The 17,573-nt window shown below is 41.7% G+C and overlaps 1 protein-coding gene across 6 annotated transcripts in view; it reads right to left on the bottom strand.

The window, feature by feature from the left end:
* GRAMD1C (GRAM domain containing 1C) overlaps window positions 1–17,573 on the bottom strand; it is a 55,325-nt gene that overhangs the window by 14,297 nt on the left and 23,455 nt on the right. For all 6 annotated transcript variants that reach the window (XM_064466408.1, XM_064466448.1, XM_064466431.1 and 3 more), the window contains 5 exons: window positions 15,958–16,053; window positions 14,617–14,697; window positions 7,789–7,907; window positions 6,526–6,646; window positions 2,490–2,652 (listed from right to left, as the gene is read on the bottom strand). In XM_064466408.1, the coding sequence (XP_064322478.1) occupies window positions 2,490–2,652; window positions 6,526–6,646; window positions 7,789–7,907; window positions 14,617–14,697; window positions 15,958–16,053 (580 nt within the window). The remainder of the gene's footprint in view (window positions 1–2,489; window positions 2,653–6,525; window positions 6,647–7,788; window positions 7,908–14,616; window positions 14,698–15,957; window positions 16,054–17,573) is intronic.

Genomic DNA, 17,573 nt, shown 5'->3' on the forward strand with positions numbered 1-17,573 from the left:
AATGTATATTCTGTGCTTAAACTAAGATTTGTTTTCTGAAATTTGGAATCAAGTCTGCAGATAATTTTTAGCTAAGCCAAAAGTTTGTCACGTCTCAAGATTTACACTCCAATTTTTGAAAGTCAACAAGAGCACCAAGCAGGTCAATAAGCCAGTGGCACAGAGTGAGTGCACACCCCCATCCCCGAGTAAGCCATTTAAGATTTGCTTAGGGCAAGGGAACTATTGTTGCTAAGGCTCCAGCATTCCAGCTTTGGGTGTCAGGTGAACCCCGATTTGGAAAACAACAGTCTTGAGCTTGCCCCTCACCTTATTTGCCAGGACACCTCCATGGGCAGCCTAAGTATGAGCCAGAGGACATGAGAGATTAATCGCATGGGTAAACCTTTGCCATGCGAGAAAGCTACTTTCGTTTGCATGAAGGAATTCACCTTGTAAATGTAGGGGGCAACTGCAATAGAAAACAGACAAACAGAAGAAAAAAATTCTAAGCATGAGGAAGGGAATCTGAGAGAAGAGATTAATGTTGTGGGACTAGAAAATCCTGCTCTAAATAAGGAAGACTAGTCTTGGGGGAGGGAGGAGAAATAAGAAAAGCAGCGGTTCTCTTTTGAAGAGACATCTCCAGTTTAATATGCTCTATTTACTCAACACCACTAATGCAGGGATGACAGGGAGTATTTACTGCTTTCATTTAGGCAAACAGCAGCATGAAAGACAACAGGACAATTTTCAATCAGTTTTGCTGGAGACCTTTGCCATAAGAAAAAATAAAATCCAGAGACAGAAGAGAGGTGTGGTATTAAGATATCTTGCAGTTTTCCTGTCCTCTAAAACATTCAAAGGCCAAAACTTTCTACTGCTCTAAAAGATACACCTGTGATGGAATAAACAATGTGTAAAGCTTGTTAAGTGTATAGGAGTACAGCATAAAGAGGAGGCTGTTCAAGCAGGTATATTCACAAAAACAATACAACCTCACATGCATCGAGCTGAATCTGAACTCAAGCAAACATAGGAGTAGTGTGGGTAAGCCAAAGAAAAGTTACTTGAATATAAAGTATATCCCTCAGGCAACAATCAACTTGCAGGCAGTCAATTCAATCCATGACTTTGAAAGCTTTCCTGGACACCTCAGCGATCCCAACATAATGACACCTGCAAGCAGCTTCATTTGCCAACTGTGTTTGAAACCATGAGACACGAAGTTTTTCAGCCAGATTAAGAACTGGCCTCCATTAACAACTGTTCTATTCCCACCAAGATGTGATGAAAGTATGTTACCTCTTTGCATTTGAAAGAAATATTCAGCTGCTACTGAGCACACTGCTACTGTTGAGCTTTTCTGTCCTTCATTTGCACACCACCATACAACTCTGGAGCCAATCCAGGTTGTGCACACCTCGTTTTAAAGGCACTTACAGAGTCCAAGATTGGGATATTTAACAGAACATCCACCACAACTTCAGTGAGCTGTCTGAATAATTACTGCCCTTTAGCACAGAAAACTTCCCCACTGTAAGTGAAAAGCTCACCTTATAGAGCAAGAACTTCTCTGGGGCTACTGTGAGTCCACAGAACAAGCACCCACAGACCTCAGCACAAGCCTCACTGTCATACAGCCCGGGTGGAAGCCACGATCTGGCCTATCTCCCCAGACATACAAAAACCACACATACCAAAATCACTACAAGACATACAGCTACGCTTTTCTCTCCTACGGTAAGAAGGGGAAAGGAAGTGCGTAACAGCCAAGTTACAATGTCTACACTACTGTGGTATCCTAGTTTCTTCTCATCTTGTAGTGGGTAATGAGGTATGAGTTATGAGGACGGTATATTAGGATCTGTTAAGATAACTAACTCTGTTGGCACACAAAGTATAAGCTGCTCCAAGATACATGTTAAGGTTTTTCATCTTCAGACCAGATTCAGAATATGCAAAACATACTCCTGAAAGCTGAGAAGTTGTCTTCGCTGGACTTTCAGTGAGTTCCCCAGTTAACTCCATCAATAGCATTGAACCTATATGCCTTAAGAAAGTGGAAGTGTAAAGCAGCGGTGGTGGGGAGAGTGAGGGAATCTTTCAGAAACTGGAGGACAGTCTGAAATGTTTCCCCTCATTTATCAAGAAGTGAAAACAAAGGAAAGAAAAATATTTGAAATACCTGTGAAAGCATGGAAGGTGAATCACCACCACCACATTGTCAAGAAAGTTGTGGGGGTTTTTTGTTTAAGCTGTTAGCAACTCTTTACCCACCCAAAGAAGAAAAAGCAAAACCACAATTTGCCTTCATTCTAAACACCTCAACAGGAACTTTTTCCTCCACAGAAACTGAGTAAGACTCAAAGATGTTTTTGCTGTAATTCTGGAAAGCAAATGAGCAAACAAGTTTCATACGATCATAAAGTTCTTTAACTTGCTCCACAAGTGAGATGGAACACCAGAGTCGGGTTGTCTTACAGATCCCAACTGTTAAAGAGATTTACCTTCTTCACTATCTGAGGCACTGCTCTTGTCTGGAAGATTTTCATTCTCATTCAGGTCTAAGGACTTTTCTAAAGACCTGCTCCTGACTAGCTTAACAGGTTTTCTTTCTGAAGATAGAAGAGGGCTTTTCTTTATTTGCTTCTCACTTGGGGACTCTTCCACCTGAAACAACCAAGAAAAAAAATGCAATCAGTAATCACAGATGATTTAAAAGGGAGAGAAAGTTACTTTCAAAGAAGAAAGCCATAAAAAGGAAGCCCATATACAAGGAAGCCACAAGTTCTACCTACTCAATTACCACACTGTCAGGCAGTAATTTCTACCTTGTTCCCCTACCCCAACCAACCTCCCCCTTTATTTCAAACTTTCACTTTACCCTGTAATAAGGGACAGACTTACTTATCTGTACTGTCCTACCTACAGCTGCCTTAAAAGGGACAGTTTACTCCCCATCCGGGCCCCTTGCACCCACCTGCATGGTTTGGTCCCCTTCCCTGCACCAATGCTAGCATTTATAAATTCATTAAATTAACACAGATTATTTACTTTTTATTGATGCGATTAGTTTTTTCCCCCCCACCAGTTTAGCAAGGGGGTCCTTTTTCAGCAGGATTAGATCATCCCAGTTATATATTTGAAAGGTGTTTTTATTTTGTAGGGCTCCATTACCCTTTGACAAAAATGGGGTTTAAAACACCGTCTAGAGCCACCCTACTTATAAAACATTACTTCTTGGCAACAAAGCAATGGAGTATCATTTGCCATCTCCAATATATAAGCAGGACAGCCCCCAAAACATCAGTCACTGAATCAATGATGCAGCTCTTAACCCTGAATTATAACAACTGGTGGCTAAGCTTATGTGCCACTGTACACTTCAAGAAGTAATTTCTAGTGAAACTGTACGCTCAAGGTTTGTACATCTCAAAATGCCACTGAAAAAGCTTGGTTACTAGCTATGAATCATAGTTTTCATTCTAAACCCTTCCTCAATGCTCCCATCACCTCCAGTGGGATACCTGGGATCAATAGTAGTACAGGCCCCCCATATACAGTAGTACATGGACCATACTAAATAAGATCAGGCCTCCTCAACTGAGTCGTTCCAATTAATCTGTAATACCATTATCCCTAAAGATTATTAAGCACTGACTCAAAAAAGCAAGAGCATCCACTACTTGAATAGTCATAATGTACTTCCTGTACTTCTTGGCTTTTTTCAAAATAAAGACCATCTACTATTTTGTGTAACTAAGGGCCATTAGTAGAAGGTGGGTGGCTGAAACACAGTGACAGGCATGAATGACTGCAGTATAAGCAGGCAAAAATAATTCCTCAAGGTCAAAAAAAAAAAAAGACAGACTGCATCAGAAAAGCAGATTAATTAACAAATGCTCCTACTGAATAGGAGCTACCATGCCTGAGATTATACTCAATCACACAGAGGAACTAGGACAGAACCAAGATCTCAATATCAAAAATATTCTACCAATACATACGGAAGGCAGAAAGGAGCTAGCTGCAGTTTAACAGTCTAAAAATTGACACAGATCCAGCACAAATTCAAGGAACTCTCACAGCATTTTTATGAAGATTGGGATTTGGTGAACAGCTGGAGCTACCACCACCAGCACAACAGCAGCCCCACTATGCCATATGCGGAGCAGGAAAGTCAGGCTTAAGTCAGAAGGCTAGAGCAACAGCTCCTACAAAAAAAGCCTTTCATAACATCAGAGAGGAGGAAATTCATGCTGAGGCTTTTGGAATAACTCATCGACTGAAACACAGTTTTCTTGTTTCTTTTATTTTTTTTTCCCCTAAAGAATAAAGATTTTAAGATCTGTCAGCTGGAACAAAAGATGCATAATTTCTTCCTTATGTATATTTATATCCTGAGTTAGTCCAGTACCGTTAAAGTCCATGCCAAGGTTTTTCAGTTTAACCTGTGAACAGCAGGCTCCAGGACTGGAAGACTAAGATCTCCCTACAAGGGGTGGAAGGAAGGTGTTGGTTGATTCAGACAGGCAATAAGGTGATTCCCACATTGTGAACATGTGCCATGACTGCTGTTAACACACGGACTTTCTTTAATCAACTACAGACAGCTATCAACAGTATTTTTCCAAGACAGGCCAAGCACTACAGCCAATACCTCCATCATTTCAGATCTCCCCCTGAAGAGAGCTTTGGGACTTACTTTGCATATCAGAGCAGGACAGAAGGGGTTATGCCTGTTTCTGTCCAGTCTTCAGAAGGTAATTAAGTGTGTTTTGTGTCATCAGCACCATGGTTTTTGATAAATACATTCTAAGCATTACTGCCTCCTATTGCCCCCATGCTTCTACAACATACGCTGTAATCCTGGGGTTGTAGAAAGTGTGTCAACATTTTTGAAAAGTGCCAAGCGACACACATAGCTGAACGCAATCATTATATGTTTTAGTTACACTGAACAGTAAGCTACATAGTTTAGTTACACATTTATCAAGACTGCACTTCTACACTGTAATTAAAGGACTTTTAAAAAGCAGTTTATTCAAGGGTGAATTCTAGCGTTTTTCCTTGCACACAAACCAAATCCCTAGGCATTACTGCCTACTAACATGCCCAATCAGATTTAGCACCTGCAAGAGACACCTCTGGGTGTGGCACCCAGTAGGTAAACAAAACACTTTTCCAGGCAGAGCAATTATTTTTAAATGGCTTGTTCTTGTGCAAATAAGACTTACAAGTCCAAACCAAGGCTACCTGGGTAGCTTTTTAGTTATCCTAAAGAACCCAAATTCCAGCAGCATCCACAGGCCTCCCTTAGAGCTCTCCCAAAAAAAAAATATCTTGTTTTATACTGCTAGGATTTCCATGAGGGATACCCATCATCTTGATTAACGAAGCTTTTAATATCTGACAAGCAAATACCAGTATTGTTTACTGGGTTTGAGTCTACAGCCCTTAGCTTGGATTTTGGCAAAACTATTTAAAGCCTGCTTAACCTCCAGATCAGTTTTAGCAAGTGACAAAAGTCAGAACATTTATATAGTAGTAAAAACTATTACAAGTGACTCTTTCCTCCTCTCCCCCAAAATTCTCCAAAGCAGAAACAGCAATTAGGTACCCTACCCTAGCAAACTTTATTAGAAACACTTCAGTGCTTTATCTGCTTTTCCAGAATCTTTCCCTTGGAGTATCAATCAAGAGAAAATGTCTGTAACCTTTCAGGAGTACAACTACACGCAGGAGTCCCAGCAACTGTGTTAGACACAGTGCACACCTCAGATGCCACTAATAACACGCTTGCCTTCCCAACCAGCCAAATAGATTTATGAATTCATACAACAATCATGGGTGAGGAACCCATGCTCATTCAGTTGTATTAACCCAAGGCATTAAGGGAAAACTCATCTTTATTATATCAAGTGTGTTTTTTTCCTCCTTTCTTCTGGAACATTTCCACAAACCCAAATAAAAAAAGGTTTCATATATTCACAGCAGCAGACTAACTGACCTTTGAAAGCAAGGATAACACAGCATAACTACTGTCTAATAATCCTCATGTATAGGAGAGAGAGAGGTATAAGAGGAAATATATTTTAACAACAAATAGCACAAACAAGAAAGCACTGGAAGCGAACAAAGGCATTACTTTCATAAAGGTACGTGCATAAAAATGCACATGGTCCCTAGGAAGGTGAATAAGACATGGTTAATTTTGGTTTTGCAGCTGGGAAGACCAAGGCATAGCCTTGGCATTCTAGCCAGGTTATGCAGCGAGTCAGTGCTAGGACATTGCTGAAACTCACACCAACAATATTCTCTTATATAGAAGTTCATTCATTTCCAAATTAAAGGCATTCCTGAAACCTGAAGATATTAATCTTAAATTTCTGATGTGAAAGCCTTCTGGACTACCATGAATTCTCACAGCCTTCTTTAGAAATTACCATCCCCATGCATTACAGATACATGCTTACAGATATACAAGCTAAGCATACATGCTTATCATTTACAAATAGTAAGAAAGGCTCTGTCAGCACTTACTCCCGGCAACGCGTGGCTATTGAGTGACTCTCCTTCTGTGTGAAGCGTGGGTTCCCGAACTAAACCAATCATTTTAGGTAGTTTTTCATCCCTTTCTCCGGAATCATCACAAATACTGGACCTGTCCAAAGCAAAAAGGAAGATACCTTTGGAGATAGTGCTGAAAAATCTGAAGAAGCTTCTCACGTGTGATTTTTACATTCAAACCATGGCTGTTCAGCTAATAGTAAAAACTACCAAGTCATTCTTCCCACATACAGCTCATTAATCTCTCAAGCCATTTTCCTCATCCTAGCCAGCTCTCAGAAGGTTCAGCTTCTGAAAGTAAGGCTAATAAAACCAACCACTGGTGAATCAGAGAGAAAGTGAGTGCTGTGGGAAAAGAGGAAATAGATAGCTTAGAACAAATTTAGAAAGAAAATGTTTTAAGTTTGAGAAAATTTTTTTCCTGCATCCTTTATTCCAGAGTTGCAAAGTAGTGCATTTTTTACAGAAAAACAAAAACAAACAAAACCCCAACACCCAGGAAGTATTTGATAGGACATCTTTTGAAGCTTGTTTGTTAGGGGAAAAAAGTCTTGCATACTCAGATAACACAGGATTGAAGAGAGACAAAAATGACCTTGTTCCATTTTGCAGAGCCATACTTGTTTACATACAGATACAAAAATTAAAGCCCCATTATTACATTGACACTGGCAGTTCATAAGTTAGTCTATATTTGTTAAAAAAAAAATCAAGGCAACCGTTTAAAAAATCCACATACAGATAGATTATTCCATCTTCCTAATTCAAGCTGAGGACAAAAAAAAAATAAGCTAAGACCTCAGACATCAGAAGAACAAAGCAAAACAAGCATTTCAGTCTCTCAGATGAGAGGAAAAAATGTCTGAACATCATATACAGCTCCATTCCATTCAGCCCTTCCATATTGTTGAAGGGCATACAGTTCCTAATTAGATATCATCATGAGAAAATGTTGCTCTTTAAGCTATCCTACTGATATCCCCAAGCAGATCCAGGGAGAACAGTGTCTTCCAATCTCCCTCCTTTAAGGGGCCTCAGCTGTGCTCCTCATATTTTAGACAACGAATACAAGTTAGTTTTTATGCATGCTCAGTTTATGCAGCTTGGTTCTTTGAATCCTTTTAGTGTAGACTTAACCTTCCTGGTAAGGCTACAGCATCACTTTGGAGGAAGGATTTCTAAAAAAGACACTTTCTCCCTGAGTATTTCAATAAGCTTTATATAGCCTCTCCTTACCGAGGCTGCCCATTGTCTTCAGATGATGAGTGGAAGCTCTCCATCTCCTCGCTGTTCAGGCCCAGCTCAGAGCCATAGCTCTGGTGCACCAGCTGCCAGAATTCCTGCTTGGTCAGCCTCTGAAAGAAAGCAAACTAGTCAAGAACTACAGCATGGGATAGTAAGGCACAGGAGGTAAAACAGTAAGAAGTTTGAGTTACGCCACAGCCTTTAACCTCAATTCTGACAAGGACTGAAAGTGTTTAGGTATCACATTTCAAGATTGGATTTCAGCATTTTGGGGAACTGTACTCCCACCTACTCCATATTCCCAACCCATCGCTGTTCAACCAATAACATCAGACATGAGAAAAATTGTTATTTCAAGAAAACACACACTTGTAGCCACTACTTGCTTCTTCATGTAGACCAGTGTTTTCACAGACATCTTCAACGTAGCTCCCTCCTGAATTTCACTCGATACTGTAGAACACCAGTAACTAGTAGACAGCCAGGGACTCCCTCTTTGATCTTGGACAAACTGCTTAATAGATACATGCCTGTTTCCTCAGGATGCTCAGGGCGCTTTACAAATGGTGACAGGCTAGCGTTTCAGTCACTACAGACAGCGGTGTCTGGGTCAGCCAACTGCCCGCTTTGCCAAGGTGGGACAGGGGGTCCTTGCTTTGGAACTGCACTAGACACCCCCCTCCCTTTACGTGAAATAGTTGCTTTTGCTCAGTAATAGGAGTTACCTTCACTCATCACTAGCTACTCCTCTCTTTCTCTACAACCTCTCTGCCCTGCTCCATGAATTCTCATGGAATACATTTAATGTATCCTCTACCAGGATACATTTAAGTTTTCTCAGATCATCAGGAAAGTCAGCAAGTGAAAGCAGCATGACAAACTGATACCAGCAACGTAAGCAGCTAGTTTCAAAGTCCACTTCAGCTGTAAAGGGGGAAGAAGGAAAAAAAACGTGCCTCAGCCACAATCCATATTGATCAAGGGAACAGAGCTATGCTAATGAGGTGGTAACACAAGCACTGCTTACTATTTGCATGAAATGATCACACTAAATACCCATGCATTATTTAAAGCTCTTTCTTTTAAACGATCCCCTCCACCTCCTTGCTCCACCTGTGGAGTGTTACACTACCCGCAGCTCCAGACAGACATAAGCGAGCTGACTCACAAGCAGCAATGCAAACGCGCACCCATGTACACCCTCGGCGCTCCCCGCTCCGGGGCCGCCCGAGCCCCCCCACCCGCCCCCCGAGCCCCGTCCCGCCGCACCGCGACAAACCTGGCGCTCGCGGGACAGCCCCGGCCTCGCCGGGCGCCGCCGCCGCCGCGCTCCCACTTCCTGCCGGGCGGCGGGGCCCGGCACGGCCCGGCCCGGCCCGCCCGGGGCCGCACCCCCCCTCCGCCCGCCCGCCCGCCTTCCCCGGCGGCCCACGGGCGTCCCTCCGCACCCTCGCCCTCCATGCGGCACCCCCGCCTTGCATCGCAAGGGAACCCCCACCCCAAAACAGGGGGAAAGCGTGCGAGGGTCAGGACAAACCCAGGCCAGCTCAGGAGGCGGCTGTCCCCAACCCGCTCTCTCCGACTAGGGTTTCGCCCCTCGGGTGTTTTCCGACACAAGAAGGTTTCAGGCATTTCAGCAAGCGGCTGGCACAAGCATCCTATTGGCAAAGATCAGTTACAAGGTACTTGAACCTAACGAGGACGAAGTAAACATTAAAACGCAGGACAAGCACATATAAAGCAAGGGTCATAACTGCTAATGCCAGCCTCCCTCTGCCACGGGGGTTTGCTCAGCAGAGCTACGCAGTGCACGCGTTAGCATCAACACACACCTGCCTCACTTTCCCCAGGCATGCTGTACTTAGGAGCAGTAAACTCACAACCACAAACAACTACCTACAGCTGCTTTCATTAAATGGCTAAAAACAAGAGTTGGCATTTCACCTCAGTCATATTTTGAAACCATGTGTCTTGAGACAGCACACCTTTCAACCAGAAATTAAAGGACAGAAACAAAGCCACTTTCACTTCTACTGCCCAATATTGCCAGTGCCTTTATTTCCAGTCCTAAGAAAATAGCTGGGAAATAGCTCATGTTGCTAATTAAATTCACTAGCATGTTTGGCACCAGTCTGTGGGCAAATTGGACTGCCCTTGCACAGAGGGCTCAATGGCTTGAGGGAAGCAGGGAACTAAGCTACGCATTTCAGGAATCTATAAAGCTGTTTCTGCTGGTTTTGTGAAGTCAGTGTTACCAACTTCTGCTTCTAAAACAGGATTCTTGCACACTGCTCAACTATTCCTAGCTGAGCTAGATGTAACAAGTTGTTAATGGTCACATCCCAAGATCAAACCAGACTTGCTTTATTGTATCAGAAAGGATTAGTTCTGAAGGCAAAGGGCACAAATTTTCTGGGTCAGACTTCTGCTTCTGAGAGGATGGTTTGAGGAACCCTGAAGCTTGAAAGGCTGGATCTAAACATGAATTACTTTGCCATCCCAAGGTGATGGTCTGTGCTGCGTTTTTCCTCAGTTCTCTTTGTAAACAAAAACAAAGGCTACAAGAATCAGCAAGTACTTTTTTGTCTTTTCAATCGGGAGCATAAACATCAGCACTCTGTTTCACACTAGACAAAGTGGTGGCATGGCACAAGCAATAATGCAGAATACCCCTGACTAAGCAAAGCCACTTTCACACACTATGGACAGATGCAGAAATAAGAACAAGACACACTGTACAGGTTTACTCCAGAGACAACTGCCCACCACAAACCACACTCCCACCAGGCAACTCTGACGTGGAATTCTGTATGATCGCTTGTTTGCGAGGGAATACAGAGAACTCTCCCCCCAGCTGCCCAAACACAAAGGTCAGAATCAACCCAAGCCCTCTTTAATCTCTAAAACAACCCTCATTGTGCACAAAGGTGCAAACAAGCATTTCTTTTTCACAACCTTCCCTAACAAGCTGCCAGTGAAAGTAGAACTGCTGTCCTGGTAGATGTTTGTCACAAGTGCACAGAATTTCTGATGAGCTGGGGTTCTCACACCTCTAGACTTACCTACTACAATACCTCTGGAGACAGGTGCAAATCTCTACCCAGCAAAGTATAAGAACAACAGGAAAATAAATCCAACTCTAAGGAAGAGGACTCATGGGAATTGAGACTGATTAAGTTAAGACCTTGTTCCATTAGAAATAAGGAGCACTGTGTTTGTTCAGGATTTGAATGACCTGCCTAATTAGATTTTAATTTGTTCCTTCTCCCTTAAACTGGAAGGATATTTGACACCCACAAACTTCAGAAAAATAAACGAAAAGTACAAATGGCGTTGCTCTGTTATCAGTAGCAGCCATTAGTAAACTTGTTTTATCAATCTGGAAAGTCTGTTGCAAAACAGGAATTTTGGCTGATTTTATAAACTGATGTATTATTGAAAGCCTCAGTGGATGGGGAAGCAGCTATCTGTTTTATCAAGACTGGTGTCATATCTCTTCCAGACCTACATTAATGACTATTTTCCATGATGCTTCCCCTTTGACCAGGAGCATTTAAAAGACAACGGCAAGGCAAAAGCCTAAGAGACTCACTCTGAGCACATTTTGCAATAGGAATGGAAAAAAAGTCAAGATTTCCTTGAAAGAAAAAAGTCTTCACATTTACATTAAAAAAAAATAGAGTAAGAAAGGACCATCTTAAGAGGAAGGCACCCACTAGTTCCCAGAGGAGCCAAAGTTAAAGGGTGCCAAATGCACAGTATAGGACTCTGGGCAAGATCTGAAGAAGCAGCTATGAGCTAGAGTTGTAATTACTCAGCTAAGGGGACCAGCAGTCCTATCAGAACAGTGACACAAAGTTGCGGGAGAGCATCCTGATGGACTAAGTAAGCTTAGGCATGGAACGGCATATAACCATTTACTGTTTCTTACACAGTGCAAGGTAAGCAGCAAGTAATTTCTAATAGAAAGGCAAACTTTACAGAAGACTACTTGTTCAACTGTCTAGGTCACGCGATACTTATGAAGTACAAGGCAGGACGGCCACAAGATGGAGATCTGGGAAAGGGCATACTGACCCTACTGCAAGAGGGTGAAAGCTTAAAGTATATCAGGTAAAGCAGATAAGTCACTCTGAGGAGGTGAGACCTTGTAACGCAAAGTTATGCCCAGGAAGCATTGAAGATACCAGAGCCAGTGACAGAAAGTGACCTCTGCACAAACACAATTTGAAGCAAATGCAATTCCGATCCCCTGCACCCATATCCTAAAAATTTGGGAGTATCTACCATCAGGTGGCGCAAATCAGCACTATGAAAGCCACATTCACAGTTACACTTCTGACACCAGAAGGACTTTATTTCATAATTTAACAGTTGGATGTCATCTCCAGGTCTAGCAAATGTACTCCAGGTAATTAAAGTATCCATAGGCTTTAAAATACTTCGCTATTTGCAGAGGAAACATTAAAACCAACTCCTTTTGAAACTGGTTCCAGAATGAGATTTGTTTTTTTGGTTACAAGCCTTAAATTCTGACAGGATCCCTTTGACCACAGGAGGCCAGTAACACCAGGCTTCACATACTCAGGGCACTGCATACCATGCCAGAGCCTCAGACACATGAGATGTCTTTCAAATGTATGCTGTCCCTGCCATGGGCGAGGGTGGGGAAAAAGCAGTAAAACTGCTTGGATGCACCAAGGGCTTTCTTTTAGCAACAGGCCAACGGAGAGCTGTCATTGTAGCAGAGTCAGTGGACCCATCTCTAGCAACATCCATTTCTACTTCCACCTCCTCAGTGCCCCTCTATAGCTTGATCTAGTTTGGTTCAGAAGTAAAGAATCATAAAGGAGGCCGAGATTTGATTCAAACTCCTTCTGTCTGAGAATCAGAAGTCACCACTACATTGCAGAAGCAGGAACTTAACCTAACAGACATCCTGTTTCAAAAAGTAGCTGCAAACATACCACATTAAGAGCCCTGCATACACCTCATGGCAATGTTCTATTTTATAACCAAGAACTCCAGGCACAAATTCACATAACAGACTTCTTTCTTTCAACATACTTCAGTGAGGATGCAAAAAAGCTAATAACAAGTTTAGATACAAAAAGTACAAGAGAGTTCCCAAGGTATTCAGATGCACTGGTCCCTACAACCTGCTGGCTTAATTCATCTCATTTTGCATGAAGTCCATGCCCTTCTATGTTCAGATCTATCCTTTTGTTACTGCTCTGAAGAGAAAGATTGTTCCTAATGTGACACTTTCAGTGGCAAGGAGTAGAAACACATGGGAAAAAACTAATACTGAATGGCACAGAGCTTGTTGCTTCTGGTCCAGCACCCATACATTCATTCTCCAGCACCACAAAATAATCAACTTTGATCAGCCTAGAGAAGAGGCTGAAGGCAGACCTCATCACAGTCTGCAGCTTCCTCACAAGGGGAGGAGGAAGGGCAGGCGCTGATCTCTTCTCTCTAGTTACTGATGATAGGACCCAAGGGAATGGCTGGAAGATGTGCCTGGGGAGGTTTAGGTTGGATATTAGGAAAAGGTTCTTCACCCTGAGGCTGGTGGAGCACTGGAACAGGCCCCCCAGGGAGGCAGTCATGGTACCAAGCCTGACACTATTCAAGAAGCACTTGGACAATACCCTCAGAGGTATGGTGTAAATTTGGGGTTGTCCTGTGCAGGGACAGGAGTTGGACTTGATGATCCTTGTGGGTCCCTTCCAACTCAGGACATTCTATGATTCTATGAACTAAGTCAGTTACCATTCCTGACAAACTTTGCCTAACAAAAGAAAACAAGATTAGTTCCAGTTGTACATTCCAGTCAAAAGATGACACTGTACAGGTTTTTACAGTGCTACTGATGGATTGAAGACAAGATGGTTATGATGTTATGGGCAAATAGTGTTTGTATAAAGGATATTTGCAGAAGACATTAGTTTTGTCTTAAAAGGCACTTTACTTCATTTTCAGCTTTTGTTTGATAAAATGCCTCTAGTCTACCCTAAAATTCATCTAAAAAAACTTGTGTGGGTACTATATATAAGTAGTACAACAGCTTTAAGCCTTTGGGGACCATTGTAATACAGAGTTATATATGGATATCTCAGTGTTCAATTGCAACTGTTTTGAAATATTTAAGCAACGAGAGCCATAAACAGGAAGGAATTGGTTTACATAAACTGCATTACTCACAGTGATGTTCTGCAAAAGTGTCAGTACGTTTTTAGAAAGATTAGCTTAAGTGTCCACAAATTGCAATATAAATCAAGCTAACTAGCAGAGGTTGCCAAAATACACTTCCATATCATACAGCCTGGCTTTGTTGCATTTATTCAAGGTCAAGGGAGCTGTAATGAGTTGGTTGGCAAAGGTTCAGCTAACTTATCTGAGAAGGTGACTTTTGGCTTTTTCCTTGACAAGAAAAAAAAGCTTTCACTAAAAAGAAAAAATGCGTCTTGCCTTTTTGGTCGCAAACTAGCCATAGAAAGCGTGAAGCATATGAATGCCAGTTTAGTAATATCTGCTTGAGTTGGTAGTGAAGAGAAGCATGCAACCTATCTTCAAAGACAAAATGCCCCATCAACAGCAAGGTAGTAGATGGCAGCATGAGAAGGAAAGGAGGAAAAGCTTATCTGGGATCTAAAGTACAAAGAGACGAAAGGGAACGTCAGATTAAAATTCTGTGTAAGAAAGGAAAAGCTAACTTCTTAAGCAAAGTCTCTGATCCTCCAAAGTCACATGTCCTTACATTAGAAAAAGATTATTTTGTTACTTAGCCACAGGTACTGGCACTTACAAGCTTACCTTATCCAGCAACACATTCTGCCATAAACGAAAGATACTGAGGTAGCTTCTGTCTCTTGCACTGAATGACGTGAAGAAAAACTGCAGGGGAAAAAAAAAAAGGTGTAAAGAGCTCACTTGTAGGTATTTTCAAGAAAACCAGAATGCTTTCTTGTATCTTGAATATCCTAAGTTTTTCAGCAATGGCAGGCTCGTCTCACTCAAACCTGGGCTCATACTCCTCACAGTCCACACTTTTTATCACTTTTAATAAGCAAGAGTTAGTTCCCCAATACCCACATAATATATAAAGACACTTGCTCTTCCGGGCATCCAGTCACAATCTTTTGTACCTTTGGCATAAAGGAAGAGCTCCCCCTCAATTAAATACACAGTTACATCTTCCTCCCACTTCCAAACAGGAGGTGGAACAAGTCAGAGATGCATATGCCTATTTCTAACAGGCTACAGCCCTTTCCGTTCTTCTGCCACATATTACTTTTACTAATCTTTTCACATGAGAAGATGTGAAATTAAAATAATTAAAATAGGAAATCAAATTAGATGCATCACTTGTAGTATTAAAATCTTTCCCACTAGAATTGCAGAATCCCAGGGATTGGGAGGGACCTCTAGAGATCATCTGAAAGTTTGTTTAGCAGTGAAAGAGGTTTATCTTCCTTGATGATGAAAGTTAGCATTTAATAAATAGAGAGGGAACAGCCAAATATGAGGAATCGCAATCCCTTCACAAACAGCAGCTCCAGATTCACCTTGGAAAGCTATTACCTGTATTCAGCCAAGAATTACTATTTTCAAGGCATTTACAGAAGTATCATGAAGTGTGTTGCACATAAGAACATTCTGCATAATGTTTTGCAGTATTTCCAAATACACACCCAAAAAACTACTTTTCCCATAACATAAAGCTGCATATTCTATGGGTAGGTTTTTCCATGACTTGAAACCCATGATATCACAGTCCTTTTGTTTTCAGCAGTTTTCTTCCAGGGCCACTCTAAATCCAGTGAGATCAGAATGTGTATCCTTCAGTTTGATATTTTGTGAATTCAGGCCCTGAACTTTTAGTTTTCAAATAGCCTTCCTTTGAGAACCAGTGGGACAAAAATTCTTACTTTCTGGTTACTGCATCACACTAATAGGGGATTCTGCAATGAAATGAAAGATGAATTATCAAGCCAACGCACACAGGGATCAAACCACCAAGTCCATCTTCTAATCGCATTTAAAGATTTGACAGGGAAGCTAGTTATACAAATTTAATTCTACAACAAGTGCTCTGCCCCAGACACTATCATTAAAAAAAAACAACCCAAATATATTTTTCAATACAGATTTCACCTTCTCTCCTTTTGTCGCTATCTGTATGGCATTTGGAATGAGCCGAGCAGTCTTCTCCTTTGTCATGAAAGTGATATCCTTCAAGGCAATAGAAATCTAAGCAGAAACAGATTTAATGAGACATATTAGCAATAAGTGTTAAGACTAAAAATTTACAAAGTGACAGAACGTGCCAGAGGAACTCAAACTAACCCCAAACCCCAGGATGCAGTTCAGTTGAGATCATAAAGACAACTACTGTCTCTACTTGCCTATCTTAACTGCAAGCATTCCAAAGTAGAAGTAAGTTAAGATGACTTAAGAGTAACTTCCTCTTCTTTCATGCTAGGACTAGGGAAGCAAGTAGTTCTTTCTTCTTTCCTTCCACTCCTCCAGCAACACTTGATGATCAAGGGCACAATCTCAGACACATACAAACCACAGACCTGAAAGCCAATCCCAATTGGTACACTATACGTTAAGGCAGGACATAGATCAGATAACAGACTACCTTGTCTATGTCATCTCACAGAAGTTTGCAGTCTAGTCCATTTTCACAGAGGTTTATTTGCAGTCCAGACACTTCAAGGAAATCTTCCTGCTGTGTGTGTTTGCCTTGCATATTAATACTTGAAATGTTTCTGTTTAGAAGAGCATGGTCTGATTGGCTGCAACAAGCCATTTCCACTCAGGCTACCCCCTTTCCATTGAAGATATGGCTGTGCTGCTGTTCAGCTTAGAGTAAGAACATATAGTTGGATCTTGCTTCTCCCTGTGTGTGCAGAAGGTCCTCCACTTATTCTGTCTACATCAACACAGACTGCTAAGCAGATCCCAAAACTTGGCTCTACCACTGTAGGTGATGAGCTCGGATTGCCTTAAGATATTGCTTAAGATATCACTCTGCTAGCCAAGCAGGAAAAAGATACCAGGAGGTATGCTGCTTTGGCTGAACATCAGTCTTTGAACAGTTTATATATTCAAGGGTGTCACTTCAAAGGGAATTTTTTTTTTTTTTTAATCTCAAGTCTACGATAAGGAACATTCCATCATCAAATCCATCTGATGAAATTAAGCTTGGTTTTCAGTCAAGACAAAGAGGGGCTGCAGAAATGCTTAGGGTACATGGGCTATTTGTACTTCAGAGTACACAGAGTAGAACTTAAGATGTTAAGGTATGAGCAGTCTCACTGCCACAGAACATTTTGACACGTCTCCACCAGCTATTAACTAGGTTATCTTTCCTTTCTCATTCACTGCCTCATGCTATTTCTACAGCAGATAGAACAACCGCTTGAATGAGAAATTTCAACTCATTAACCCAATTTGACAGAAATAGAGGGTCAACATGTCATGAATATCTACTTTTGCTCACACTGTTCAGAAGCTACATACCACAATATGAGAACTTGCAGAGGTCATTTATAGATTCTCTTCAGCTATTCTTAGATGCTGTTATTTACATGTGAGACTAAATCAAGTTAAGGTTCAGTACTGGAGAGTTCTTGAACAGGGCAACACCATATACTGTATCATGCTCCTGGTCTTACAGGAGAACGTTACATGTTACACCTCTTTATAGAGCAACTCTTCTTGGTAAGGAGAGGCAGAGAATCATCCAGAAATGTAAAGAATCA

The sequence above is a fragment of the Phalacrocorax carbo genome, chromosome 1 (genome assembly GCF_963921805.1).
Source record: "Phalacrocorax carbo chromosome 1, bPhaCar2.1, whole genome shotgun sequence".
In the NCBI taxonomy this organism is placed as follows: domain Eukaryota; kingdom Metazoa; phylum Chordata; class Aves; order Suliformes; family Phalacrocoracidae; genus Phalacrocorax; species Phalacrocorax carbo.